At 38.6% G+C, this 24569-nt stretch overlaps 1 protein-coding gene across 1 annotated transcript in view; it reads left to right on the top strand.

Annotated features, from left to right (window-relative positions):
• Positions 1-24569, top strand: part of CDH13 (cadherin 13) — a gene marked incomplete at its 3' end in the record, with an annotated part of 251098 nt that overhangs the window by 190779 nt on the left and 35750 nt on the right. The window contains exons 7-8 of the mRNA XM_010081843.1: positions 17908-18090; positions 19078-19331. Coding sequence (XP_010080145.1) covers positions 17908-18090; positions 19078-19331 — 437 coding nt within the window. The remainder of the gene's footprint in view (positions 1-17907; positions 18091-19077; positions 19332-24569) is intronic.

Raw genomic sequence — 24569 nt, 5'->3', positions numbered from 1 at the left:
ATTCCTGCCTGAATTCAGTAGAAGCTGTTTTCATGCAGATGTGCAGCCAAGAAAAGCATCGAGTTTGTTTCTTTAAAAAACTACTTTCAGAGGGAAGTACTGGACTGTATCTGCCTACAGATGCAAACACTAGGTACTAGTCAGCAGAAATAAATGCATTCAGCTACATGTTGCACATCTGAATTATTTATTCAGAAATAATAAGCATGGTTTGTCAACACTTACACCGAGGATTATCTGTGTTACACAGTAAAGCTATTGTAATGTCTTTCCTGGACTAATTTGTAAGTATTCAGGAAGCACCATATTCACTTTTAAATGTCCAGAGTCCGGACTATAGGTTGAAGCTCACTTATTCCATAAAATTATTTTTCTTAAATTCATAAAGTATGGGCAGCATTACAAATGTTAATGTTATTATAGGATCATAATTTAAAAATACCAGCATTCTCAAAGGTCTCCAGCAGTGTGTCATTTCCTTGCTTTATTAAAATGAATGAACAGATGTACAATTTATTTCTGCTGAACTATCATCTAAATTCATAAGCTATTTCTCATGTGTCTGAAATCCGTGTTGGTTTCCCATTTGCTTTGCCTTATAAAAAAAAAAATTACACTCTCACATTTATCACTCTGGGGATATAAACGAGAAGTATACTCTCCACTTCATTCACTTTAGACTAATATCCTCAACACAATTTAAATCCCATCTCTTCAAGGCTATTCAGCAAAACCTAGGCACTGGAACACCCAGGATCCGATTGGAAAACTCCCTTGCCATCTATGCTGAAGATTGGCAGGTGGCCTCTGAGGACACTATCTGTTCTCTCTGGCGGGATGAGGTGGCATATAGCTGCATTTAATCTTTTTGGTTGGCATTTACAATGCTAGTGGAAGCTATGCAATTTCTTAGCAAGAAGTTGGGAAAAAACCAAGGAAGAGACAAATAATGACTGCTAAGAGGGAGAGGTGAGAAGGTTGGGTGTAATTGCAGTGAAATTTTCAAGTTTCAGCTGGCCCCAACCGCTCATGAAGATGTGTTTTATTTGTCTTGTGGTAGCCTAGGATTAGGCAGGTGCTCCGTGGAAGTGATAAACAAACAAAACAATGCAGAGATTAGATGGAAGAAAATTATGGAGGCTTAAAAGCTCCTGAAACTGACATTTTGCCATGGAAAAAAAAATAGTATAATAATCCCAGACAGTGTGCTCTTAGGCTATCACCATTCTTATTTGTTGGCAAGGTTTGTGGGCAATGTAAGGGTGATATTTTGTACTAATTCCAGGTGAGGAATGAGTGGATAATATGCCCTAGGGGTTCTGGCAGCATTTGTTCTGTAAACCCTGTTTCTAAGGGTTTTTATTGTAAACAAGCAGTAAAAATTTTCAATGGTTTGAAGTTGACAACAGAATTCCTGGGCTCAGATTGTGGTTTTTTAGGTTTTTTTTTCTCTGATAAAAATCACTTTGGCAAAGAAGAGAGTAGTAGAACAGAATGTGAATCAATCTGCTTTCTTCATTTCATAGCTGCTCCAGAATTTAAATGCAGGCCTTCAAATACCTCTTTGCCAGACAATTCAGGAAAATGATGAAGAAATGGCTGAGATTTGTAAAAAAGTGTTATTTTCGTCAGAAACCTTCTCTGCAGTGGCAGTGGCAGGAGCAGTTTGTCCCTGTGGGACTTCTAGGAAAGAGTTGTTAATTCACTAGTAAGAAAGGAGGAGTTGTAAGTGGAACAGGTATTTTTTTATAGTGGCCATGTTGCAGACAGTCTCAAAACAAATTTGGGTACCTAGTTCTGCAATTCGTGTTCCCTCTTAATCCTTCCCCAAGCTGAGATCATAATTATTTTCCTCTCCCCTTTCCTTACATTTTGTTGCCAAAAAGAATATGACCAGATAATAAAGCAAATGCCAGAGGCATACTTTTCATCTCATGTCTGCAGTAGGGAGTGCAAATGTGATTTTTTGCAGTTACATCGTGTATCTCTAGCTGTCAGCACCAAATCCACCGTAATGAAGAGTCTTGTATGATGGGGAGTTTGAGGCTGGAATCACCACTAGGGAACTCCTTCCTATCACTATTTTTTGGGCACAGAAAAAAAAATGTTGGCAATCCAATGAGCTTCATGGAAATTGATGAACACCATGGACCTTAAAGATATTAGAAAACCATATACAGATTCTTGGATTTGGGCTTATCATGGAATCTGCAGGGGAAGGGTTTTCAAGATAACTTCAAGTCCCTCCCTCCTATTTGTACAATTTCTAGAATTTGATTATTTTTCCTTCAAGAGCTTTGAAGATAGAGTCTCTGTGATCTCCCAGCAATCCACTACAGTACATCAGCTGCCCTGCTAGGAGAAAGTTTTGCCTCATCTCTGATGAGAATTTTCCTTGCCTCTGTTGAGGCTCATCATTTCTTGGCCTTGTCCACTATGAAGGTGACACACAGATGATGCTTTTGCCTTCAACAGCCCCGTGTGCATTTGCCACGCAGATTGGTTCAAAACCATGAGCTTTAGACATCTGCCTCTCCGATTGCTCTTTGTCTTCCACGCTGTGGGCAGGAGGCGGGTGCTGTCATACAGCTGGGGCTCCCCAGTGCTGAGCAGATGGAAGAATTCCTGCTCCTGTCTTGCACACAGTGCTACTTCTTACACATCTCAACACAGTTTTGCTGTTTTTGCAACATTAAATTGTGTTTATTGTCCATGATTCTTTTCCAGTAGGAGAGAAAGTGACAAAACTAACATCTGCTATATGTGGTTTCTTCTTCTCTCATCCTCGCCACAGGAGGAGAACAGTGTATATATTTTGAGCGTTTTGATGTGATGGGGTTTTGCTGCTGTTTGTTTTCTTCTGTACATATGGTTTTGTCTTTAATATGGAAAACTTGATTATATCATTTGGGTGTTTTCTTTTAATTTGTTTTGAGTTTTGTTATAGAACAGGCTGGGAATATTTCATATACAAATGAGAGTCTATAAGGACTGGATAGGGAGCTTTATGTCCCATTTAGGCACGCTATGATCTCCACATCTCTCTGCTAATACACCTAACTTCTGACCTGCAGTTATCCTGCAGTTCCTATTTTGGGTTTCCCTTAAGGTAAGGGAGTCTGACAGCTGTGTCAGACTTCATGCCATGGGCAAATGTGCAGAGGGGCTTAGGAGGAGATTCATCAATTCCAGAGTTAGTTCAGAGCGAGTTTCATTAAGAGAATGTTTTATAACCATGTAGCATTTTTCATTGCAAAGAACCCCAAAGGAACATACAGAAAATGGATCCTGTCCACGGGCAAGCAGAAGATTAAATTGCAACTTTCTGCTGCTTGCAGGGAAAATGAAGGTGTAAAACTGTTTCTTTTATTAAAGAATCCTACTTAGGGAAGTTGCTTTAATTTCTAAAGAAGCATGGCAAGTAATGGCTAACTCTGGTGTCATAGTGTTACACTCAAAATCTTGCTGATGGGCAAAGGGGAATCCCATCTTATATATGAAGCCAAGAATTTATTGTTAGTAAAAGTGAAAACTAATCCAAGTCTATCCTAATCCAAGATTTAATCTGGATTGAATTACTGCAGAAAAAAAATATAATTATTCTATTCAGAAAAAAATTAAATAATTACAATATGGCAGTTATAAAAATATTGTCAGCATGTGGAGTCCTTTGCCAGAACAAGTGTGATGCTCACGTTGATGATTTCTTCTTCCTCCCCTTGGGATCATTTTGGGTCATTTTCATGTGTTGCTGTTTCTTCGTTGGTCCGAAGCTCCACGTTACACCCAAATATACTGTATGTGATGTAGTTTACATTTGTTAGATAACTTTTCTTTGTTGACCCTAAAATCAGTTTTGTCCAGCTCCAGGTCTGTTTTTCTTTAGCCAAACATTGGTGAGTTGTTTACAGCCATGGGGTCTCCAGTGTCGAGTCTGTGTCATGTCTTGTTATCCCATGACTGTGCTTTGCAGTGCAGCCCGTGTCACACTTCTCTTTTACATCACACAAGGCCTGTATTTCTCTGTACTACATCATTGTGCAAGAGTTATGAAACTTTGGTGGTACAAAGATAAATGAGTAAAATTAAATTAGCCAAATGACTGCTAGGGTAAAACAAAGCTAAAAAAAGCTGCAAGCAGGTCAAGAAAAGTTCAGGCAGAGCACACCTGACAAGCCTCCACCCTGAGGTCTGAGGCCTTGCAAACTCAAAGCATGGCCTGTTGCTAGCAGTGGCAATACCTCATTGCAGAGCTACACCGTTGCTGTGTCACTCTGTGATCACCTGGGGACTGGGACAGCCCTTGGGTCCCATACACAGCAGGAAGAAGCTCAGGTATCGTGGCTGGTGCAGACTTTGTGCAACTGTGGCCCCGTGTCTTGATCGATGTGGGAGTGAGTGATGTGCACTGACTCGTTCTGAAGTATAATGAGAGCTCTCCATCACCATTATTCCACTGAAACCGTGCTAACCAACCCACCTCTGTCCGAAGGCAGGGCAGTGGCTGTGGCAGTAGCCTCGGGATGCAGAATACAGCATCTCTGGGTGTCAGCAGACTCGGGATGGTTCTATAGGATGCAAAACTAACTAGCAGCAGTCAAACTGAGCTGCTGGGCATTTGTATTCATGTGAGAAGTGCCGTGAGGCTTCCAGGGAGTAGGAAGAGGTCCTGTTTTGTGCTTCATCCCAGACACAGTCCTTGCTGCTTCGGGTGGCTGCAGTCCAGTGCTGGTGGCTTTAACGAGCTCCCCCAGCTCCACCCGAGCACACACAGGGGCTGGGCTGTCTGAATGTAGGACAGTGGAGTATCAAAAGAGATCCAAATTTCTGTGCTTACAAGACAAATGAAGCAGTACTTGGGCAAACAATATTTAAAATCTCCCCAAAGTAAAAGAAGAGCTAAAATCTCTCAGACAGGCAAATGGAAAGAACCAAGAGGACTTTTCTGAGCCACCACTAGAGCGTGTAACCAGGAAAAGCAGAACTGAGCTAGGAAAGTGTGTGTGTGCGTGTCTGTGAGAAAGGTTATTATACAGGTTAATACAGGCGGCTCTTCTTCCTCTGCTTTTCCTTTCCCCCTCTGAGCTCAGTGCCCCTGACTTTACGAGTGAAAATATCACGAGTAATTGAAGTTGCAAATCCCAGCAGAATATTAAATTAGAAATTAAGCAAAAATGCTCATCAGTCGGAGCACAGAAATCCTACGCAGATTTTCTAATGCAGTGTTACAGCAATTGGAGTATTTTTTTTTCCCAACTGCTTCAGTAACTGAATTGATTGAATTAAATGTGTTCTGTGGTGCTAGGGTAACCTCCGACCCCAGTTACTCAGGATAATCAGGGGGGTAATCAGCCTGCCATGATCTGAGCTCCAAAGGACCAAAAATATTGTAAGGTTCAGGGAGCCTATGCTGGCATTAATCAGATGTCATCAGGGTTTGATTATAAATCCTGAAGACCACCAATTTGATACAACATGGTTTAATTCACTAAAGATTAAATATCTACATATTAATCACCAAGCTGAATATCTGAAAGTGATTGCTTTTCCCATAAGTGAAGCCAGGTGTCAACACTTTGGAATGTCCCACAGTTTAGTAATAAATGTAATGATCAGCATCAGCACAAAAGTAGCATTAGCCAGATTAAAAAAGATTTTGTTCTAACCTCAAATAGATGTTTTTTTTTTTCCTCCCATTGGAGTTTACAGCTCCATTGAAATTGTTCCTCATGTTTCTACTCTTAACTATGAGCTTACACAGGCACAAGAAATAGTATGTGTTTCAAGCCAATTGCAAGCACAGCATTTCTCTCCCTTCTTAGGGGAGAAGGGGTGGCTCCTTACAGTGTATTATGCTGCTGTGTATAGAAATAAAGTGATATTTATTGTCCCTTAAAATGATTTCCCCTAGAAATGGCAAGCTCAGTTGAAAAATCTTGATCTAGAGGTGTGTGTTAGGATCCGATTAATTGCTGGTGTACTTGCTTGCTCTCCTTTGGAAGAGTTCAGTGTGGCAACTTTGATGCAGGTGTATTAATTTATTATGTAGAGATTTGCTTCAGAAGAGGAGGCAGTCTTAAAAGAGAGGAATAGCACTGTTGCTTAATGAACTAATTTTCTTCATACATGTGTTGATTTAATAAGCATTCAACCCTGTGGAAAAGCTTTCTTGATATAAACCAATGATAATACCAAGTGCTTATTTATCTTATTGGTGTCTCCTGTGTTTCCTGGGAATTGCCTTTATCTGCATTAGAAATTTGATTTGCTTGGAACTGGAGGACTTAAGCTCCTGCTCAAGGACTTCCAAGCATACCACAGCATTAGTTGTGACCAGGATGAAGGAATTCCGTGAATTCTGGACATCCCAGCAAGAGTCAGCTCTAGGGATTACTTGCTGCCCAGGTGCATTGGACTTTCTGCTCCTGCCCAGGCTGACGATGGAGTACATTTGGGGACATATTACAGTGGTGGTCTTCACAGGCACAGCCACCATGGTGTGCCACGGGGACAGGCCACCTTTGCTGTTCATGTTCAGGCAATCTCTGCAGCCCATACGAGGTAGGTCTGATGGGCTTGATTCACTGCATGTAGACTTCACGACATCCCTGCACATCTTTCTGTCCAAAGCACAGGTGTAGTGCCTGTCCTGACCTCCCTCGTAATTCTTGGTGCTCAGACACATAAACTGATGAGCACTGCCATCAAATTGTAGTCATTTACATTCTCCTAATAGTTTAGAGAGAGTTCAGTATCGGGATATATAAAAATCCATAGCTCATTCTTTATCCTCCGTATTAATATAAAGGACCAAATGGATACTTATCTAATTACAGCAAAACACATCCAGCTGAGGCTGCAGTGGTATTTGTGTTCAAGAAGGCTGTGTGTACAGTGAACGTATCGTTAGGAAAACATAAATTACAGGTGAGAAAATGAAAGAGCCCTGAATGTTCCCTCTGCAACGTTCTAGACAGGAAATAAGCACACAGTGGGCACTTACAAAAGAAACATTTCATTTTCCTTTGTTACAAATATTTTTTTCTTTCAAGACAAGATGAAATGAGCATTAGCAAAAGGAGCTGGGCAGTGGGAGGTGGAGACCATGGTATCCTTAAAGCAGAAAGTAATCAATCCATTTAGCATACCTTTGCTTTTTTCCTGGCCTTTTCCACATCTCTGCAATGCCAAACCATACATCTGTTGCTCCATGCTTCAGTCACTGTTCAGCATTGTATGTCTCAGTACATGCTTAAATCTTATGTGTTTTCAAAGCCAGACAACCCAGCTGCAAGTGAACTGCCTTTTGAAACCTCCGTTACAGTGCTGTATGGGGAGGCTCAGATCACCCCATAGTCATTAGTCAAATAGGTTGCATTCATTTCTATTATTCTTTCTTCTTGACCTTGGGAAAAGAATTTTTCTGTGCTGATAACATAGGAGACCCCAGGACCTCGTTACCTATCAGGGTAATGAGAGCACTGTGCTTACCTGGATGTTCAAGACGTGATAAAGATTTCTCTGCTATGAGAGGAAAACAAAAAAAGGGAAGAGACCATTAATCATGAAAGTTCACATATGTCTACTATCTCTAAATGATTCTTCTTGTATCATAGCTTTTTGATAGCAACAATATTTATGTTCAATGAATGTTGTGCAAACAGGATGTAGGCTAGTTAATTTGAGAAGAAAATAATGTGTATCCAGTAGAAGAAACTATGCGCAGTACACTTCATTCATCACTTTGTTGGCAGACTTGGAAGGCTTATTGTGTTCGGATAGATTGAAGTATGGAGCGTTCAGCCCAAATTCTCCTTTCCCCACCCAGTTTTCCACAGAAAACAAAATGCTGGCTACAGGTTTCACTTTTAAAATTCAGACAAATTCAGTATCACTGCAGATAATACTGCCTGTAAACTTCCCTCTGTACCTCCTGCCTCTACTGCAACAGCGTGAACCCTTGCAGACTTCTTATCTGCTTCCAAAAAAGCATTTGCAAACTGGGCTAACTTCAGACAGCCCGCAGCTGGAGAGGCTTGTAAATCTAGGGCATCTCATCCCCATCACTTGGCACAACCTAAAATGTCAGAAGTTTGGGGAATTGAGGAAATTAATTGCTAAAATATTCTAGAGATACAAGTTGCTTTGAATGCTTCGAATGGTGCTGCTAGGCTCTGCTCACCAAAGACCACGTCAAGGAGCTTAACCGCTGTCAAAGCATCCGTTGTTGGCGGTGTGGGTCATGATCAGCTGTAAACTGGCACAGTGAATAACTGTCTTCTTTGGAAGCAGTGTCCTCTCAGGGCAGAAAAAGCAAAATTTCTCATTGGATGCATATGCTGCTTTTTATCACAGAGCCCAAAGAATCTGCCATTGAGAAAGTCTCATGTACATTGTAATTTCCACCTCTCTGCAAATACATGTGAGCTTCTTAACCTGGTGGGTTCAAGTTCAGTCTTGCAATATTAAGGTGCAAAAATAGTGTTTTCACAGAGTTCTAAATAGCATATAAAGGATTTGAAAAGCCCCATGTTAATCTGTGATTTCCTTGGACAGGACAGTCTTATTTGGAAACACTGCAAAATTGTGTCTCTATTCCATCTGCTATCTAATAATCAAATTGTATTTAACCTAGATTTTAAACCTGATCTTGATGGATTCTAAAACATTGTGACAGCCACTATGAAACTCGTGTCTATATATAAGTGCTTCGTGCACTAATTTATTATTTCCTTATTTATACACAGTTGAGAGGTAATAATCATCATCATTTTAAACAGAGAACAAATAACCATTGGAGCTGATTGACGAAGAATTTAATAATATACTTATCACTTAGGTTCTTTAAATCTAGTATTGGTGCTCTTTGAGAAAATTATACTCAACTTCAAGTTGTCAATATTGATGCTGAGTCACTGGAGATGACTCTCCAAAATATTTGTGGCCAAATGTTTTAAACAGCCAACAGCATTACAGAATTCACTTAAATTAGACTGTGTACGTTCAAAAAACTGAATGCATTTTCTATTTGCTGCTCATGTAAGGCAGGAGAAACACACAGAAAAATCACTCCCAGAACAGGTTGCACCAATTAGGTAATGATTTCCTGAGTAATAAGAGCAATAAAGGGTCTTTTTTTTTTTTCCTTTTTCTTTTTACCCATCAAGAAATGTGTAAACCCTTGCTTGTCAGAATGGATTTCTTGGCATTTAATTTTTTCTTCAAATCTCTGCAGTCATGGCTCATGTCAGTTCTAAGGGCATGTTTGGTAAAGTGTCTTATTTATTGCTAAATCCTCAAATAATAGAATAGGGGAGTAACAGATTTGTGTTAAAAAATATAATTAATAAAATAGATGAGCAAGATCCCTCTTGAATTTTATATAGGAAATTTTTATTCTTTAATTACTTAGAATGAAACATTCTTCTTTTTTTTTTTTTTAACTTGTTTCATTAGTTTGCTTTTGTATAGCACTGAAATACAGTTTTCATACATGTATGAAAAGAAATCCTGGAAGTTACCTTCCTAAAGAGAAGTCGTAAAATGCCCTTCTCTACTTCCTAAATGTAAACATGGCAATAATTTAAAAAATCATCAGCAGCTTTTATCTGCTGAAGCTCTTGTCAGTGCCCAGCTCCCTCCCCACCGGTACAGAGGCCACACTGCATTTATGTATACCTGGGAGGAGACTAAAGCCACTGGAGTAGTTTCTCCATTCCTCTGAATCTCCCAGATTTTAGCAAATAGACAATTCTCTGCATATGCATGTCGAAGTCAATGCTATCAAAACAATCTTTCTGTTGTGATAAAATTCCCCTTTTATCTACTGCTTTGATTTTCAGAGAGGAGTAAATTCATCTGTCCTCCCTAAATGGTACAGACAGCAACTTCAACAGACAAAGAGGACATCCTTTCTGAACCCATTCTATATCCAGACAAACCCCAAAAATGTGACATCATCTGGGAACCAGTAAAAGGAATTTGTTGCTTATGGTTCTGACCTTGTAACATGAGGAGGTGGCTTCCACACCTTTGTCTGTTAGTAAGGCAGTATCAGTAAGCTCAACCATATATGTTCTGCTCTTAACCTTCAGCATCAGAAAAGTCGGTTTGGGTATGAAAAAGTCTTTGCTAAAAATGCAAGAGGAGCATTTAACAAGGCCTCCTTCCTCCCCTCCTGACAGTCATTAGCATAAGTGTGGACTGATGGGGGAAAAGCCTGTAAAACCTTTCTGCTCCTAAAAGGCAGTGAATGAAAAAGAAAGAAAAATCCAGCGAAGTCTATTCTATTTAAAGTCCTTTCTATTTAAAGGAGGCATCCAGCATCTTAGAAAGAAGATAGCCTTAGCTCTGCTCTTGATGGGAAGTGCACTGAGGAAGAAATAATACGTAGGTGGGTTGGCTGAATGTGGTCTCATAAATGTGAAAAGCAGGTATCTCCTGGTCCCTAGGCAACGCTGTGCTGTCACAGGTGAATCGGTGTAGTTTGCTCTTTCAGGCTTGGTCAGATGATCATTTTCTGTGATGCTGTTGTTTTAAACATAAGGTTTGTTCTACCTGAGGGGAAGGAGTTTTTGATAGATAAGAATATAACATCATTATTTCTTTTGAGTTTTTCTCAAAAGTACTTAAGTGCAGTAAATATTATAGTGACCTTTCGCTGTCCTCTGTCCACAATTCCAAAGACCATTTGTTTTTCTATGATATGACTATCATTCTAGAAGTGTCCATTGTATTTGTGGGTACTTGATTTATTCTAGAAATAATAGAATGCACCTTGCGTTTATAGGTGGAAAAGTGAAGGAAAAAAAAAAAAGAATACTTTCTAAATTATTTATATATTCTGGGAAAAAAAAGAGAGATGTTTGTCTTCCTTCTGAATCTTCAGACAACTGTACTACATTTGATGTATGTCCTTCAGGTAACAGGCTTTGAAGCAGGCATTCAACATATGATTAATACATGTTAGAATTATCTTTTTTCCTTCCCTCAGTGAGGCCATGAGCTGCGCTGTGAGTCAAAGTCTAGTGTAAACAAAAGTCTTAGAAACGATGCAGAAAAAGTGTCTATTTTCAAGTATCCTTCACCATCACTTATTTACAGTCCCTGAATGGCTTTTTAGTCTTCTGCAAGCACATAAATGAGAGGATGGAAATATAACATCAGCTCTGAATGGGGTCTGAACACTGCTGTGGGAAAGAAGCAGAAAGGAAAGATCTTTATATTCATTTATGAATCTTAGGAGGATCTTACTCTGTAGATCTTCCAAAGTTTTCTCAGATCTATGATGTCTGCAAGAGGGATGCGAGGACTCTTTTCATTGGCACTCAAGAGATCTTGAAGTTGTTCCGTTGAATCCCAGAGACAGCTTGGCCTCATCACAATGAAAAAAACTGCTCACAGAGGGACTGGAAGGTGGGGAAACAGCCTGATTAATAATTTCTTGTTTCTTTGTTTGTTGCATCACTAGTACTCCTTAGCAGCCCTTTCCCAAGCAGACTGATGAGCAGCAAAACAAGATAAAGTCCTGTTGAAGCTCCTCTTGCCTTCTTTTGATCAATTGTGAATAATATCGGTGATATTAAACATCTTTGTGTTTTTCAAGAAAAAGTCACAAATCTATAGAACCTGCAGAAATTGTAGCCACGTTGCAGAGAGCAGAATTTAATCTTTGGCCTTACATATAGCTAATTAATCTTTTGGATTTGTTGCTGTCGTTGCAGGCTGCAGTATATAGTGGACAAAAATATTCATTCAGTCTTTCATTATTGAGAAGTACTTTTATTTTGCAAAGTAACTGGTGTGTGCCTTGAAAGATCACAAGGCCTTTATAATACATAGCCTGTGAAATTCATTCAAAAGTAAAAAGTGAAAATGCATCCAAAATTATTATGGTCAATTTCTTATATTCAGAAAGATTTTTTCTAAGCTACTATTGAATTCTTTCTATAATTTCACTAGGGAGATGGAAGAATATTACGTACTTAGAAAAAATATAGAATAAGCTGAAAGAAACACTTTAGGTTAAGAAATAATATAGTGCCTACGAGCCAGCATTATGGCAGTAAGACAATGAGAGTTACTAAAGACTCGTTAGGTGACTCACAGCTTTAATGTGTGTTTTGCATCTAGTTTACGCTGTCAAATCCTTGTCATGCTACGATAGTGCTTTATATTTGGATAGTGTCTTTTACCTAAATGGCTTCCAAAGTGCTTCACATGTTGCTTCATGTACAGCTCACATCAACTTAGCCCGTGCCGTTAACACAGCTATCTCTGTAGAGAGATACAGCAGCTATTTGTGTCCATATAATAAAGGCTACGCACAGTGTTGAGAGGGAAAATACCTTCAAAATCTCTAGAAGAGATTAGGGAGAAGGTAATACCAAGCCACAAGTTGCCCTGACCACAAAGTTGGCAATTACATTGCTCATGTGGAGAGTTCAGGATGAGCTGCAGTTGGCCAGGTCCTCTGTTTGCAGCCTGGCAGGGCCCCCGATAGCACGCCAGCACCTTGGTCGTTCTGCTGGGATGACAGGTGGCTGAGGAATCATCAGTATCCCTTTGTGTGATGCACAAATGTTATGTTAAATATTTCCACCTGGTATTTCACCTGCCTAGTCAGATGAGCTCTGAGCACCAGGTCACTGGGTTTATTGTTAGCCAGCACGCTGGGCTTTGTGTCCCAGAGAATTCCACAAGGCGTGTCCATTACTGACATCTACGAGATTCTCATTCCTGATTGCTTGAGAATGCAAACCTTTGTGATCGCTCTGAAAATTTGTTTGTCCTTGGAGATGTTCCAGGTACAGATCTATGGAAAATACATTCTTTCCTTAACACATAAATATTGGGCACTCAGGTGCACACATGCCAAATGGCAGCCTGCAAAGTCAAAGGGCAAGCGGATTGCAAGAGATTGCATAAGCTTGTCTTCATATTTTCAAGAAAGTAGATATTCAAATTTCATATTTTCAAGATGGTAGATAGTAGTAGTTACGGTTGCAAAAGCAGTGGACTTCATTGGAGGAAGACAAATACAATAATACAGTTTCCCTGGAGAATTTCCAATAAAGATGTGTGAATTAATATATCCCATTATTTCTCATCTTTTATGATATATAGATGGGGAAATAAACACATGATAGTAGCACAGAATGCCTTCAGCTGGAATGTTGCCCTGATAAATGCAAACTGACATGCAGTTTTAATTTGTTTGTTCTTGACTGGGAATCACAGCACGCAGAATCTTAATGAGCCATGGGGTAGTGATCATCAATCCCAGATACGTTTATCTTGCATTGTGTTTGCTGCTTGTGGCAGCTCTTTAATTTGGGTGTATCGGTACCCCCTCTGAGACAGTTTTTTGATGGTTTCATAAAGGTGTTAAGGTTATTGCTGCACGTTCATGCTGGGGCTGGACAGTAGACATTCAGGTCATTCTGATGCAGTTACGTCCATTTGTTCCTCTGCTCCGAGAAGCCAGTAAATAGAAACTCACTACAGGAGCTTTAAAGAAGGCTGTCAGTAAGAATCCAATTTTCATACAGATTAGGTACTATTTCTATTTTTGTTTGAGATTGAGATGGTTAGTGCTTGGATTCTCAGGTGATAACATTTTACAAAGTGATCTTCTCGTGTATCTGCTCCATGTTGGATATCTGACAAGACTGGTTTTTGCTGGGACCCTACTGAGCCATTTTGCTGTCCCACCAGTTCACCATAGAGCTCAGTGTGGAGGAGGATTTGCGTCAGTGTTGTGTTATATCCTGGCTTCACCAGGAAACAGCTACTGAAATTAATCTGTGGTTCACCTTGTTTGTTTCCCTACTTGACTCCTCCCATCAGTGAGCCTTTCATGCAGGTCTAAATATTCTCAGCAGATACCTGCCATCTTGAATCTCCTATACTCCGTACGATAAAATTCCTGCCAGCTTGCAACCAGAATTTTTCATTTTATCTTCTCAAGCTTTGCACATAGTTTGGAGCAGGCTTGCAAGATCCAGGGAAGGGAGGAGTAAAGTTTGACTGCTGAATTGAGATTCTCTCTTCTGCTCAGAGCTACCCCGATGCTGTTACACAGGCTGTGTTCTAACACGGTTGGTTTGAATGTTACTTGTCTCCTTGGCGTCCCTTTACTGCCTCCTTTGTTGTAAGAAATATCAGCTGCTTGTTTTCACTCTCAGGGACCTCCATACCTGGTGGAACCATCTGTGTGATCTCTCCCAAGAATATCCAGTGTTGATACCTGCTTCCCATCAGTCCCTCAAACATTGCTCACTCATTACGTTTTCAAGTCTATTTGTGCTTCCTCACAAGCTTGTGGGATCTCTTAATTTACATCCATCACAGTATTTCCTTGATGTCTTTCTGTTCCCTGTAAAAAATCTCATTTGTCTACAAAAACCTGATGATTAAGCTTAGACTGCTGTCTGCTGTTCACTCATTGTTTCCTTCAAAGTTGCTATCAGTCTGTTCTCTTTCTGTATCTTTTCAAAAGTTTTTGGGTGCAGAAAAAGGGGAATCAGGTCTTTATTTCCCTTTGTTTATAAAATTTTAAATATGACAGAAATACTAGAATTTCTAGGCTGTATGCATGATAAGCACAATAAATGACCATATGGCATATTGCTCCACAGAGCAAGTTAACCTTACACATTCAAATGCTCAGTTATAGGAAATGAACAGAGCTCCTTCCAGCCAAATGCAATCCTGGCCCAGGGTATTTGCCTTCTAACTTATTATTTTTCATGTGGGTCCAAATGGTAGCAGTTTAAATAAAGTACTGAACTCATCTATTTTATTCTTAATTTATAGAGGTGCTTAGGGGGTGTGCAGATATTTAAAAAGAGTAAAATCAATTAACTTGTGATCCAATTATTTCTGTTAGCCACTACGGGGTTTTATTTTAGAGCACTGGATCAGACTCTCACAGTGCTTTGAGAATGTAAACCTTTCATTTTGAAATATGATGAACCTGTGGTTATCTTTTCTCTCTTTCCAAATCTAATTCCAATTTTTGTCCTTTCATACTTTTTAAATTCCCTTCTTGATTTCTGGTTTTGAAAGGGATACAGTACAAACATAGCAGATTTTTTCTGAATACTGGGAAGTCTATTCTTTATGTAGAGGTGGCTGAACAGGCAAAAGAGTTCACCTTCTAGATAATGTAACTGTATTTTTCTGGGCCTCATTTCACAGTAGGTATTTGTCTTTTGCAATCACAAATCTGTGATTTATTACACTTTTCACGTTATAAATTTAGAGTACACCCATGTGAGAACTTCAGTGATTTGATCATTCTGCTTCTTCATCCATCTTGAACAGATTTTAGTCTAGTGTTCCAGACAGCTTCAAGTACCCTCTGTGTTTATATGGTCATTTCTAAAATGCAAAGAACGCTAGCAGTGAATTCAGCTATGCTTGGAATTACTTGGCTTGGCAGAGCCTTTGCCTGTAGACATTGTCGTTTCCTTGATCTGCAGGTGTCAGAAACTCTGCAGTTTTGTGCCCCCAGCGAGCCTAGGTGCCCTTTCTGCACTACTACCTCACTGCAAGTGAAGCTACCGACAGCCCTTCCTAAATAAGAGAAAATAGGAATGCAGGAGAAAGCCAGCCCCAGCTGAGATAGCCTTGAATTAGATATCCTTAAACTGACCTTCAATATTTTTTGAACTACCTGGCACATCATGGCAACCTTTTCCATAATGGTCTGGCACTGGTGGGGTAAACATAATGAATTTATCTCACTGGCTTCACAATTTTGTATCTGAATCAAATAGCCAGATCTTTAAATATATTACCCTAACACGTCTTACTGTTCCCAAGGTCATCCAGGGAGTACTGAACACTTAATTGAATCAGACTAGTGGATTAAGGAAAAGATTTTTCAGAAGGATCAGTATGACTTGGGAGCAGATGCCCAGTCACAGCTGAGGGTTAGATTTTTTATTATTAGGTTCCCTGAAGTCTACTCACCTTTTTACAAAGATAAATAGAAATTGTTTGGTACTAAACACTTGTTGGGAAAAATTCTGACCCTTATGGCTCTGGTGTCTTGTTTTATACATGCTTAAGCTAAGAAAATATGAAATAATGCAAAAATATCAAAGAGGCTAATCGCCTGTTTTCAGTTAAAGCTGTCCACTGTGCTTTCCAGTGGCAGCGTTTTGCTGAGCAGGAAGGAATAGTCTTGGTAAACATTCCTCTGGTTTTTCCAAGGTTCTTAATAGAGCTTTTCTTTTGATTTGTTTAAAAGCAAGCAAAAATATTGTTATAGTATCATTTAGAGTTAATTAAACTGCAAATGAGCTTTATGATGTGTCTGAAACAAAGCTCTATCACTACCTATTACATATTAACTATCAAAATCAAAAGAAACCTTAAATTCGTTGTTAAATAGACCAAAGAAGATAGAAATAGCCAATCCTAAGTGTCATCCTTTTATAAAATCAGGTTTGAGGCTGGAAAGCTTGAACTGATTGCATACACTCAAATTACACAGCTAAACTGAAAAAGGGTTTGGAAACAGAAGTCAAATCTATTGGAAGAAATGAAAAAAAAAAAAGATAAATGAACACAGGAGAAGAAATAGCCTCCTCTCTATTTTATTATGAGAAAATCCATTTTACCAACTATTTGCCCAGATTGTGAAATCTATATATTAATAAAATGCCATTTTCTTGATTCGATATTCTCACTAAATCTTCTGTAGTGTTATGACTTCATGTGGTCTATAAGAGAGAACAAAAGGCATTTAGTCTGCTCAGGTCTTGAAGCCACTTGGGTGATTTTTGCCCTTGAGTGATATATCGTCACCAGCGCTCTAGCTTTTAAGCAGCGCATATGCCGCAAAGCCTATTTGCGTCATTAAAGTTTGTAATTTTGGACTTTTGAAGGCTTAATCCCTCGAAATGTTAAGATTTCCTAATGATCTTTAATGGTACTGCTGATGTTCAGCACTTCTGAGGATTAGGTATGTTATCATTCTGGTTTATCCACCTATAAAGCAGGTATTATCTTATCATTCTTATATACTGGGCTTTTAGCACGTCAGCCTCAAGTACTTGAAAGGTGAGGAGTATTATTAAGTCTGACCCTTACAAGCTTTTCGAATGGTTCGCTTAATGTTTTTCCTACATAAATAAGAATGATGTTGTACACTGTCTGGGTAGTAAATTAGAGAGAATTTTCTCGTAGGGCTTGGCTAGATGAATAGTACAGCAGTGCAACAAACTTCACAAGGTCATAAAAAATTCTTCCACTGGAAAAAAAAAGTAACACTGACTTATAGTTATGCAGACTAAGTGGTAGCATGAGGTCCAATTATTTTTGAGTCTCTTAGAGCAATTCCTCCCAAAAGCAGTATGGGAACACTTTTTGTGAAACATGGTTTATGTGTTGTTAGCAGTGTAGTGAAAAACTAATATGGATGGGAGAATTTATGACAATAATAGCCTGAAATGCAAAACTGGATTATTTGTAAATAATAGTACATTCGAGAGCAAGAATGGGTGATGTTAGTCAGCCTTCCCTTCTGCTTAGCTGGGAGTATAGTTCCCTTCCTGACAGCATAGGCACCTGTGCAACACTGCATATATTTTTGGATTCACTTTCCCAGTCATATGAGATGAACTGTCTTCTTGTGCTCAGAATCTTCCAAAACTTGCTTCCTATCACCTTGCTGCTTATCTGCCACCTATTAAACGGAGAGCAGCTGTAATGTGCTACCTTATATTTCGTGAGTGAGAATGTATTATTTAGAGCCTATAACATTCCGTTTCAGTCAAGGATTACATCTTTCTCCTGTTGTGGTAAATAATTGATGCTGGCTTGGATATTTCATATGTGTGTGTGTGCTGTCATTAACTGAAAATAGTAACAGATTCCTCTCGTTTTTTTTTCTAGTTTCAAGCCACAGTAAAGGAGGGAGTCACAGGTGTAATAGTAAACTTAACCGTTGGTGACCGAGATGACCCAGCAACCGGAGCATGGAAAGCTGTCTACACCATTATCAATGGAAATCCGGGGCAGAGTTTTGAAATCCATACCAATCCCCAGACTAACGAGGGAATGCTCTCTGTTGTCAAAGTAAGAACCATTTGCTGTTGTACTGTATTGTTACTGCAAGGTCCACCCACTGGATTTACTGCATAAGAAAAGCACAGCAAGGATAGGTTGCTCAAAAAGATAGAGTTGGCTACCAGTCCTTGTCCAAGCAATAGTATAGTCTCTTCTTCTGTCACAGTAACTTTACTTCTTTAGTCATAGGGACCTACCTGTTGCTAACTATATTACCATTGTGCTTAAGTAACAGCTAGATTTGTGGTAAGCATCGCAATTGATAGTCAGATTTTACAACACAGTTGTGTTTGTGGCTGAGGGTACAACTAGAATTCATGAGCCACATTTTGTTCCCAGAGAACACAGATGCAAATACCAAGGAGGTAAGGGATATGGGTTCAGACTGAACTGGAGAGCCCTCTTTGGTCCTGCATTTCTAGTGTCCCATGAAAAAAATTGTTGGCTTTGTATGAAGATAGTCTTATATTTCACACTTTAAAAAAAATAAAATTGTCCTAGTTGCTGCCTGTACCAGAATTTTCTTTGTTTGACTTCAGAGGTGGCATTTTGAATTCTTAAGACCAATGGAATATTTTTGCATGGCAGTGCTTTTGATTTCAATGTAGGAGTCTAGAAAATAGCCTTATATTACTTATCATAAGTAGCTATTAAGTATGACTCTGATTTGTTTACTAAGTGCATATTATGTCATAAATAAGCATGTATATGTGAGAATTAAATTACATGTACGAGGTATAGCAAAAAAAGTATATGCTCTTGGATAGAGGGACATCTCCATCTTTCGTTAGTCCATTAAGTTCATTGTCTTCAATGCACTTTGTAACTACCATTGGTCTAATGCTAAATGCTGACCAGGTGTCAGAGGTGATGAATGCTGTTGTCCCTCTCTGGCCAACTCTGTCTTCTGCAAGTTTGCAATGGGGTACAAGGAAAAAGTGTTAACGACTGTCCTTTCACCTTGCATTCTGATTTTATGTATGATGTGTTTTACAGCCTTTAGACTATGAGATTTCGGCATTTCATACACTGCTGATCAAAGTAGAAAATGAAGACCCGCTGATTCCAGACATAGCCTATGGCCCCAGTTCCACAGCGACAGTTCAGATCACCGTTGAGGATGTGAATGAAGGCCCAGTTTTCCACCCAAACCCAATGACAGTGACGAAACAAGAAAACATCCCTATTGGCAGTGTCGTGTTAACAGTGAATGCCACTGATCCAGACACTTTGCAACATCAGACTATCAGGTGAGTGGAACACGCTCTAATTTTCATCCATCAGAAAGTGAGTAGGTCTTTTGTGCCCAAGAATCTGGCTTTTGTGCTGAGAATTTAAAACTGGTTTAAGTTGTTTGGAGTCCACATAATAAATGGCTTTTTTTTTTTTTTTTCCTGCACTGAAGACATTCAGTATGATGAAAAAAAGAACTACATTAGACAGGGGTCAATAATTTTCCAGATTGCTGCAGTAGAAGAATCGAGTGTCTTGAGCAATAGACATAGCTTTGCATAGTGTTTCAAAATGACCTTTAAGCAGCTTGTTTCTTCCTCTTCATTCATGAGAGCCAGAGAAAATGTGTAAAATTTGAAGATGTGCATAGAAATAATTTATCTGTTTTACATACGGATTAAGTCAGTTTATGATAATTTGTAGTGTGCTTCGGTGAAATAATGACCCTCCATCCACATGTGAGGGCTGAGAAAATCCTTCCCAGTAAAACCCTGAAGCTACAGTAAGCTAAGACGTGGCCTTGCCCAGATAGATGAAAGTAAATTATTATTTCTGTGCTATGGTAATGTAATCCCACACATGTGCCATGTCGCAAGGAGCAAACCTAGGTACTAAGTGGTGCCATAATCTGTATTTTGATCAGATATGTACTCTGCTGGGGACCTATGTTGGTTTTAGATGTGTTTAAGAATGAAAGATCAACTGCTTTCTTCTTTAATACTAAACTGACTTTCCAGATAGCTTTTCTTAGTATTTGAGAATTGTAGGTTAGGCACTGAAACTAAGATCTACATCCGTGTTTCATTTTTTGTTCTTACTTGTGAGTCTAATTTCCCCTTGATATCAGTGTATATGAAAGGACATAAACATCTTGATGAGAATGACTTCAAAGCTTTACCTGAACAATGTGCACTGTCAATCCATGGGGGTAGATTTCTCTACTATCACAGGATTATTTAGCAGTGGTTATGCACTTCTTAAAGAAGGTTTGACATATGTACTGTTGTACAAAAAAAGCAAGCTACTGATCTTGAAGATGTTCTCTGTCAGTAACAAATGTTGGTAAGCACGCCATTGCAAAGGACTGCACTGACAGCCTTGGGTTGGAATGATGAGAAGGTGAATTTAAACAGGTGAGTGAGCTCATCTCTAGGGAAGGAGGAAAAAGACAAGGCAGATAATTAAGAGTTTCAATTCTCTGCATCACCTCAAAAGTATCTAATTAATGGGATTTGAATAGTTCAGGTTTTCTCTATCAAAAATGCTTTTGAGTTCTGCCATTGAAATGCCAGTTTGTCTGAAGGCTGATTCTTAGCATATGCCATTCCCCTTGTTTTCTAAATTTATTTATTTGCAGAATGCTTTTTTATTCTTCATTTTAGTTTTTGCTCCAAAGATTCTGTATTTCATTCACTGTGGTCAGACATATTTGTCTATGAATGGAAAAACTATGGAATTTCTATTGCTTGTTGGATACAGCAGTATGACCCTCAGTAGCATTACTCTGAACCTGGTTTGCGTAGGGAAAAGATATTTATTCCCTTTGGGATTGGGACTGAGTTTAAGAAACATAGTTACTGAAGTTCTCCATAACTTTATATATTTTCGTGACAGATAAGAAAAGTCATATTAATTGTAACAGATTATTTTTCTCCTGCTAAAACAGAAAAGCCAAGAAAATATAAAGATTTGGTTATCAAATCAACAATCCAGAAATTATTATCTGAATTTTTCCACTTGACCTACTGATTTTGCTGAATTTCTCCTGACTACAGTGGCACCGAAATTATAGGACATACCAATGAGTCACTGAAAACTCAAAGCTAGCTTTAAGTGTTGTGTGTAACTAGCTAAGTAACATAAATGCTTTTTGCAGTCTACCACATCTCACAACTGTCTGCAAAGGAGCTCTCAAATTTTGACAATAACTAGCTCATAATCTAAATGGAATTTTCCCAGAAATGTTACCATATCTGCATGGCCAAAAGCAAGATTTCTTCTTTTCTTATCCTGCATATGCAAAAAAAGAAGAGCAGAAGTAAGCTAGATTGGGTTGTGGATGAAGCATGATCATATACAGAAACTATTTAAAAGGAAGTGGCTGTGTATGTTAGAAGAAAATAATACAAATATAGTGGAAAAATATGGGAAATAGTGGAATGATTCAGGAAAGGCTAATTTGACTACCTGTGCATCCTTCTTTCGCTAAAATAACAGGAAAGCATAAAATAGAATTTTTAAAACATGCTTGTAACACTGACAGGTGCTACTGAAACACATAGCTACTAGCAGTGGAAAAGGAAGACAGCAGTATGTGAGAACAGCACCTGCAGTTAAGGATGCTGTAAAATTGCATGTATAAAGGTCAAAGCAACTCATTAGCTTGGGTCTGGCAGAAACATTTTCTCCTAAGTTCCTACAGGCAGGTGTGTGTTTAGAGTTGGGCCTGGGTCCAGGGCTTGTCTAGGGAATGCAGACCAAAGTACATGGCTCTTGGACTGTGCTGCTATGAAGTATATCACCAGGGTCCTTCCTATGGTTGTACTGGTAAAATAAAGGCCAAGCAGGCACAATGCAGGCTTCTAGATGAGTCTATCAAAGACTCATATCAAAGACCGTGAACAGGCGAGGTTGTGTGTCCGCAGGAAGCAGCGAGTACCAGGTTAGGGTTGTGTGTGCTATGTGAACAATGCCCATCACTCCCAACAAAGTATACAGCTGTTCAATATGTGCAGGCAGATACAAACAAAAAAATAACAGAGAATTAATAACGTTGCTTTTTTTTATTTTTAAGGCATAACGATTGAGATCTGTCTATCTGCAGAGATATTTTCAGTTAGTTTTCTACATAAAACTTGTAGGGGAGGATGATTATTTGTAGTCAGGAAATTTAGTTACTCTACTGGATACAATGTCATAAATACATTTGAAGAACCATGAATAGCATATAGAAACCTTTTGTGCCATTGTCCACATCTAGATTGAATTTGTTCTTTCAGCATTGCATATCTGAATCAGAATTACTTACCTCTTTGAAAAACGTGGCTTACTTCCTAAAAATTCCTAAAGACAGCTGTACTTTTCAAGCAATTATCTTTCTTATTTTTCAACCTGAAGTGTTTTTGCATACTTAGAAAGAATTTCATTTAAAAGCTCAAACAAGCTGGCAAAAATGTATTACACTGAAAAAAATATGACTCCAACTATTTGTAAGACTCGAAAGCACGTACCTTGAGCTCTAGCTATTTGTCTGCACACGATTAGCAGTGAACTTTCGTGGTGTCAGCTCTTCTCTGATCTCTTGACGTTAACATTTCAAAGAAACTCAAGGTAGAGGTAAAAGCATCATCCTGGAAACAAGAACCTCATGCTCATACTGACCAGGTAAATAACGTAGGCGTCAAGTTTAATCTTACTCTGAACTATACCTGTTTAAAGCTAGGTTAACACTGACTTTCACAACTATACCCAGATCTATGATTTCCCATGAAAAGTCTGCAAAGAGTGTAGTGAGCTTTGGACTGTGGGTGTTGTAGAGATGAAGGAGCAGGCAGAACCAGTGGTTTTCCTGAACACATACCTTTGAGTGGAAAGTAATGTTTGTTCTGCTGTGATCACTCCCAGAAAGAAAAGGAACCTGTTCAAATGAGATCACATTTCTTACATTCATTAACCTATTTTTTTAAGTGTTTAATTCCCTCTACAGTTTCCAACTTTTGTAGAATTAAAAAATGAAAGAAATCCAGCAGGCCTCATTTTAATTATAACCCAACAATTTATTAATAGAACAGTAATGAAGTTTCTGAAATTTGATTTCTTAATCAGGGATCGTTGTTATTTTTGTGCCAGATTTAAGAGTTTAATTTGGGTGCTTCTTCCCAACCTCTAAAATTTTAATCATAAGTTTCAAGTGTACATGTCAATGAGAAGTTAAAGGCCAAATTTAATAACATTTTCTACCTTGGGAAATTAAAAGAAGAGCCTCGCTCTCTGAAATCCATTATTAACAGTAGATCTTAATTAAACACAGTTACGGTCCTCAATATTTGTCTGCGTGAAGAGATTGGTTTCAGTATTTTTTCCTTTTTTGGATTCAACAAGTACAGGATATTCAATAGTTAGTCTTCTAACTATGTGTAAATAAGTTGTTTACTGCAGTGTATTTGTAATTTTTAATTAAAGCAATGTTGTTCTCTGGTTTCATGGTTTATCGTGGCAGTATATTTTTATTACCTACTGTGCTCTTGCATTTTAAATTATTTATGTAAATATATTATTGCAGTATTTATTCTCAGTAAGCAACATGACTCAATGCTTCAGAAACATCTTCACAAGAAAAGTTTATTATAGCTCTAAAGCATATCTAATTCATTAAGGAGAATTCAAATGCAATATCTGAAGCTGGAGAACTTAGCAACAGAACCCAAACTGCAGTGAGTTTCATGGGAACATGAAAGACTACCAAAAATACCTGAAGCATTATGTGTAAATAGGATATATATCTTTGTGTATGTGTCTCTGTGTGTGTGGTTTTTTCAACCATCAGTACATTGTTTTAGTGATGAAGTCTCAACGGTTGTAATTTGAAAGCCAATTTTTTGCTTGGAAGTTGACATCCTTTTAATTTATTCTGGTCTCCTTATATCACCAGGTCATTAATTTAGTGGAATTACACAAATATGAAACCAGTAAATCTTCATTTGTTTGAGATTAATCATTTCAGATTAGAACAGCCTGTGATGGATTCAGCTACCCAGCTGCTGCTGACCCACAGCACTGCTCCAGCACTGCCCTCGTGCTGCTTCTCTTTACACAAAGTGCATTTTTCTATACTGCTAACTAAGTGTATATATTAATGAGGTTTCATCCTTGAACATCAGATCATAGGGATTATGACGCTGAACCTAACAGACACTGAATTAAAGGTGATCACCTTTCTTTATTTGTCATTTTACCAAGAGCCACTGTACAATGGACAGAACATTGACTTTGGGAATAGAAACTTACTACTTGGTCACATTTTGCTTTCGTTTATACCATCAGAACTTTGGGGTTGCTACCTGTAGAATTAGTGGAAGTCAGTGGGAACGTTTCAAATTCTTATTGGTGGCAACCATGATCTGTATAATATGTCAAAAAAAAAAAATGAGTGCCTAAAATTCTGTAAAATATTGCTGAAACTACACTGAAGTGGGATCTGTAGTTCAATTAGTTTCTTCCAGATTTCAAATAATTGAGAAAACTAAGGAAAAGTC

The sequence above is a fragment of the Pterocles gutturalis genome, unplaced genomic scaffold (assembly GCF_000699245.1).
Source record: "Pterocles gutturalis isolate BGI_N339 unplaced genomic scaffold, ASM69924v1 scaffold1199, whole genome shotgun sequence".
Taxonomy (NCBI): domain Eukaryota; kingdom Metazoa; phylum Chordata; class Aves; order Pterocliformes; family Pteroclidae; genus Pterocles; species Pterocles gutturalis.
This window is presented reverse-complemented; position numbering and strand designations above follow the sequence as displayed.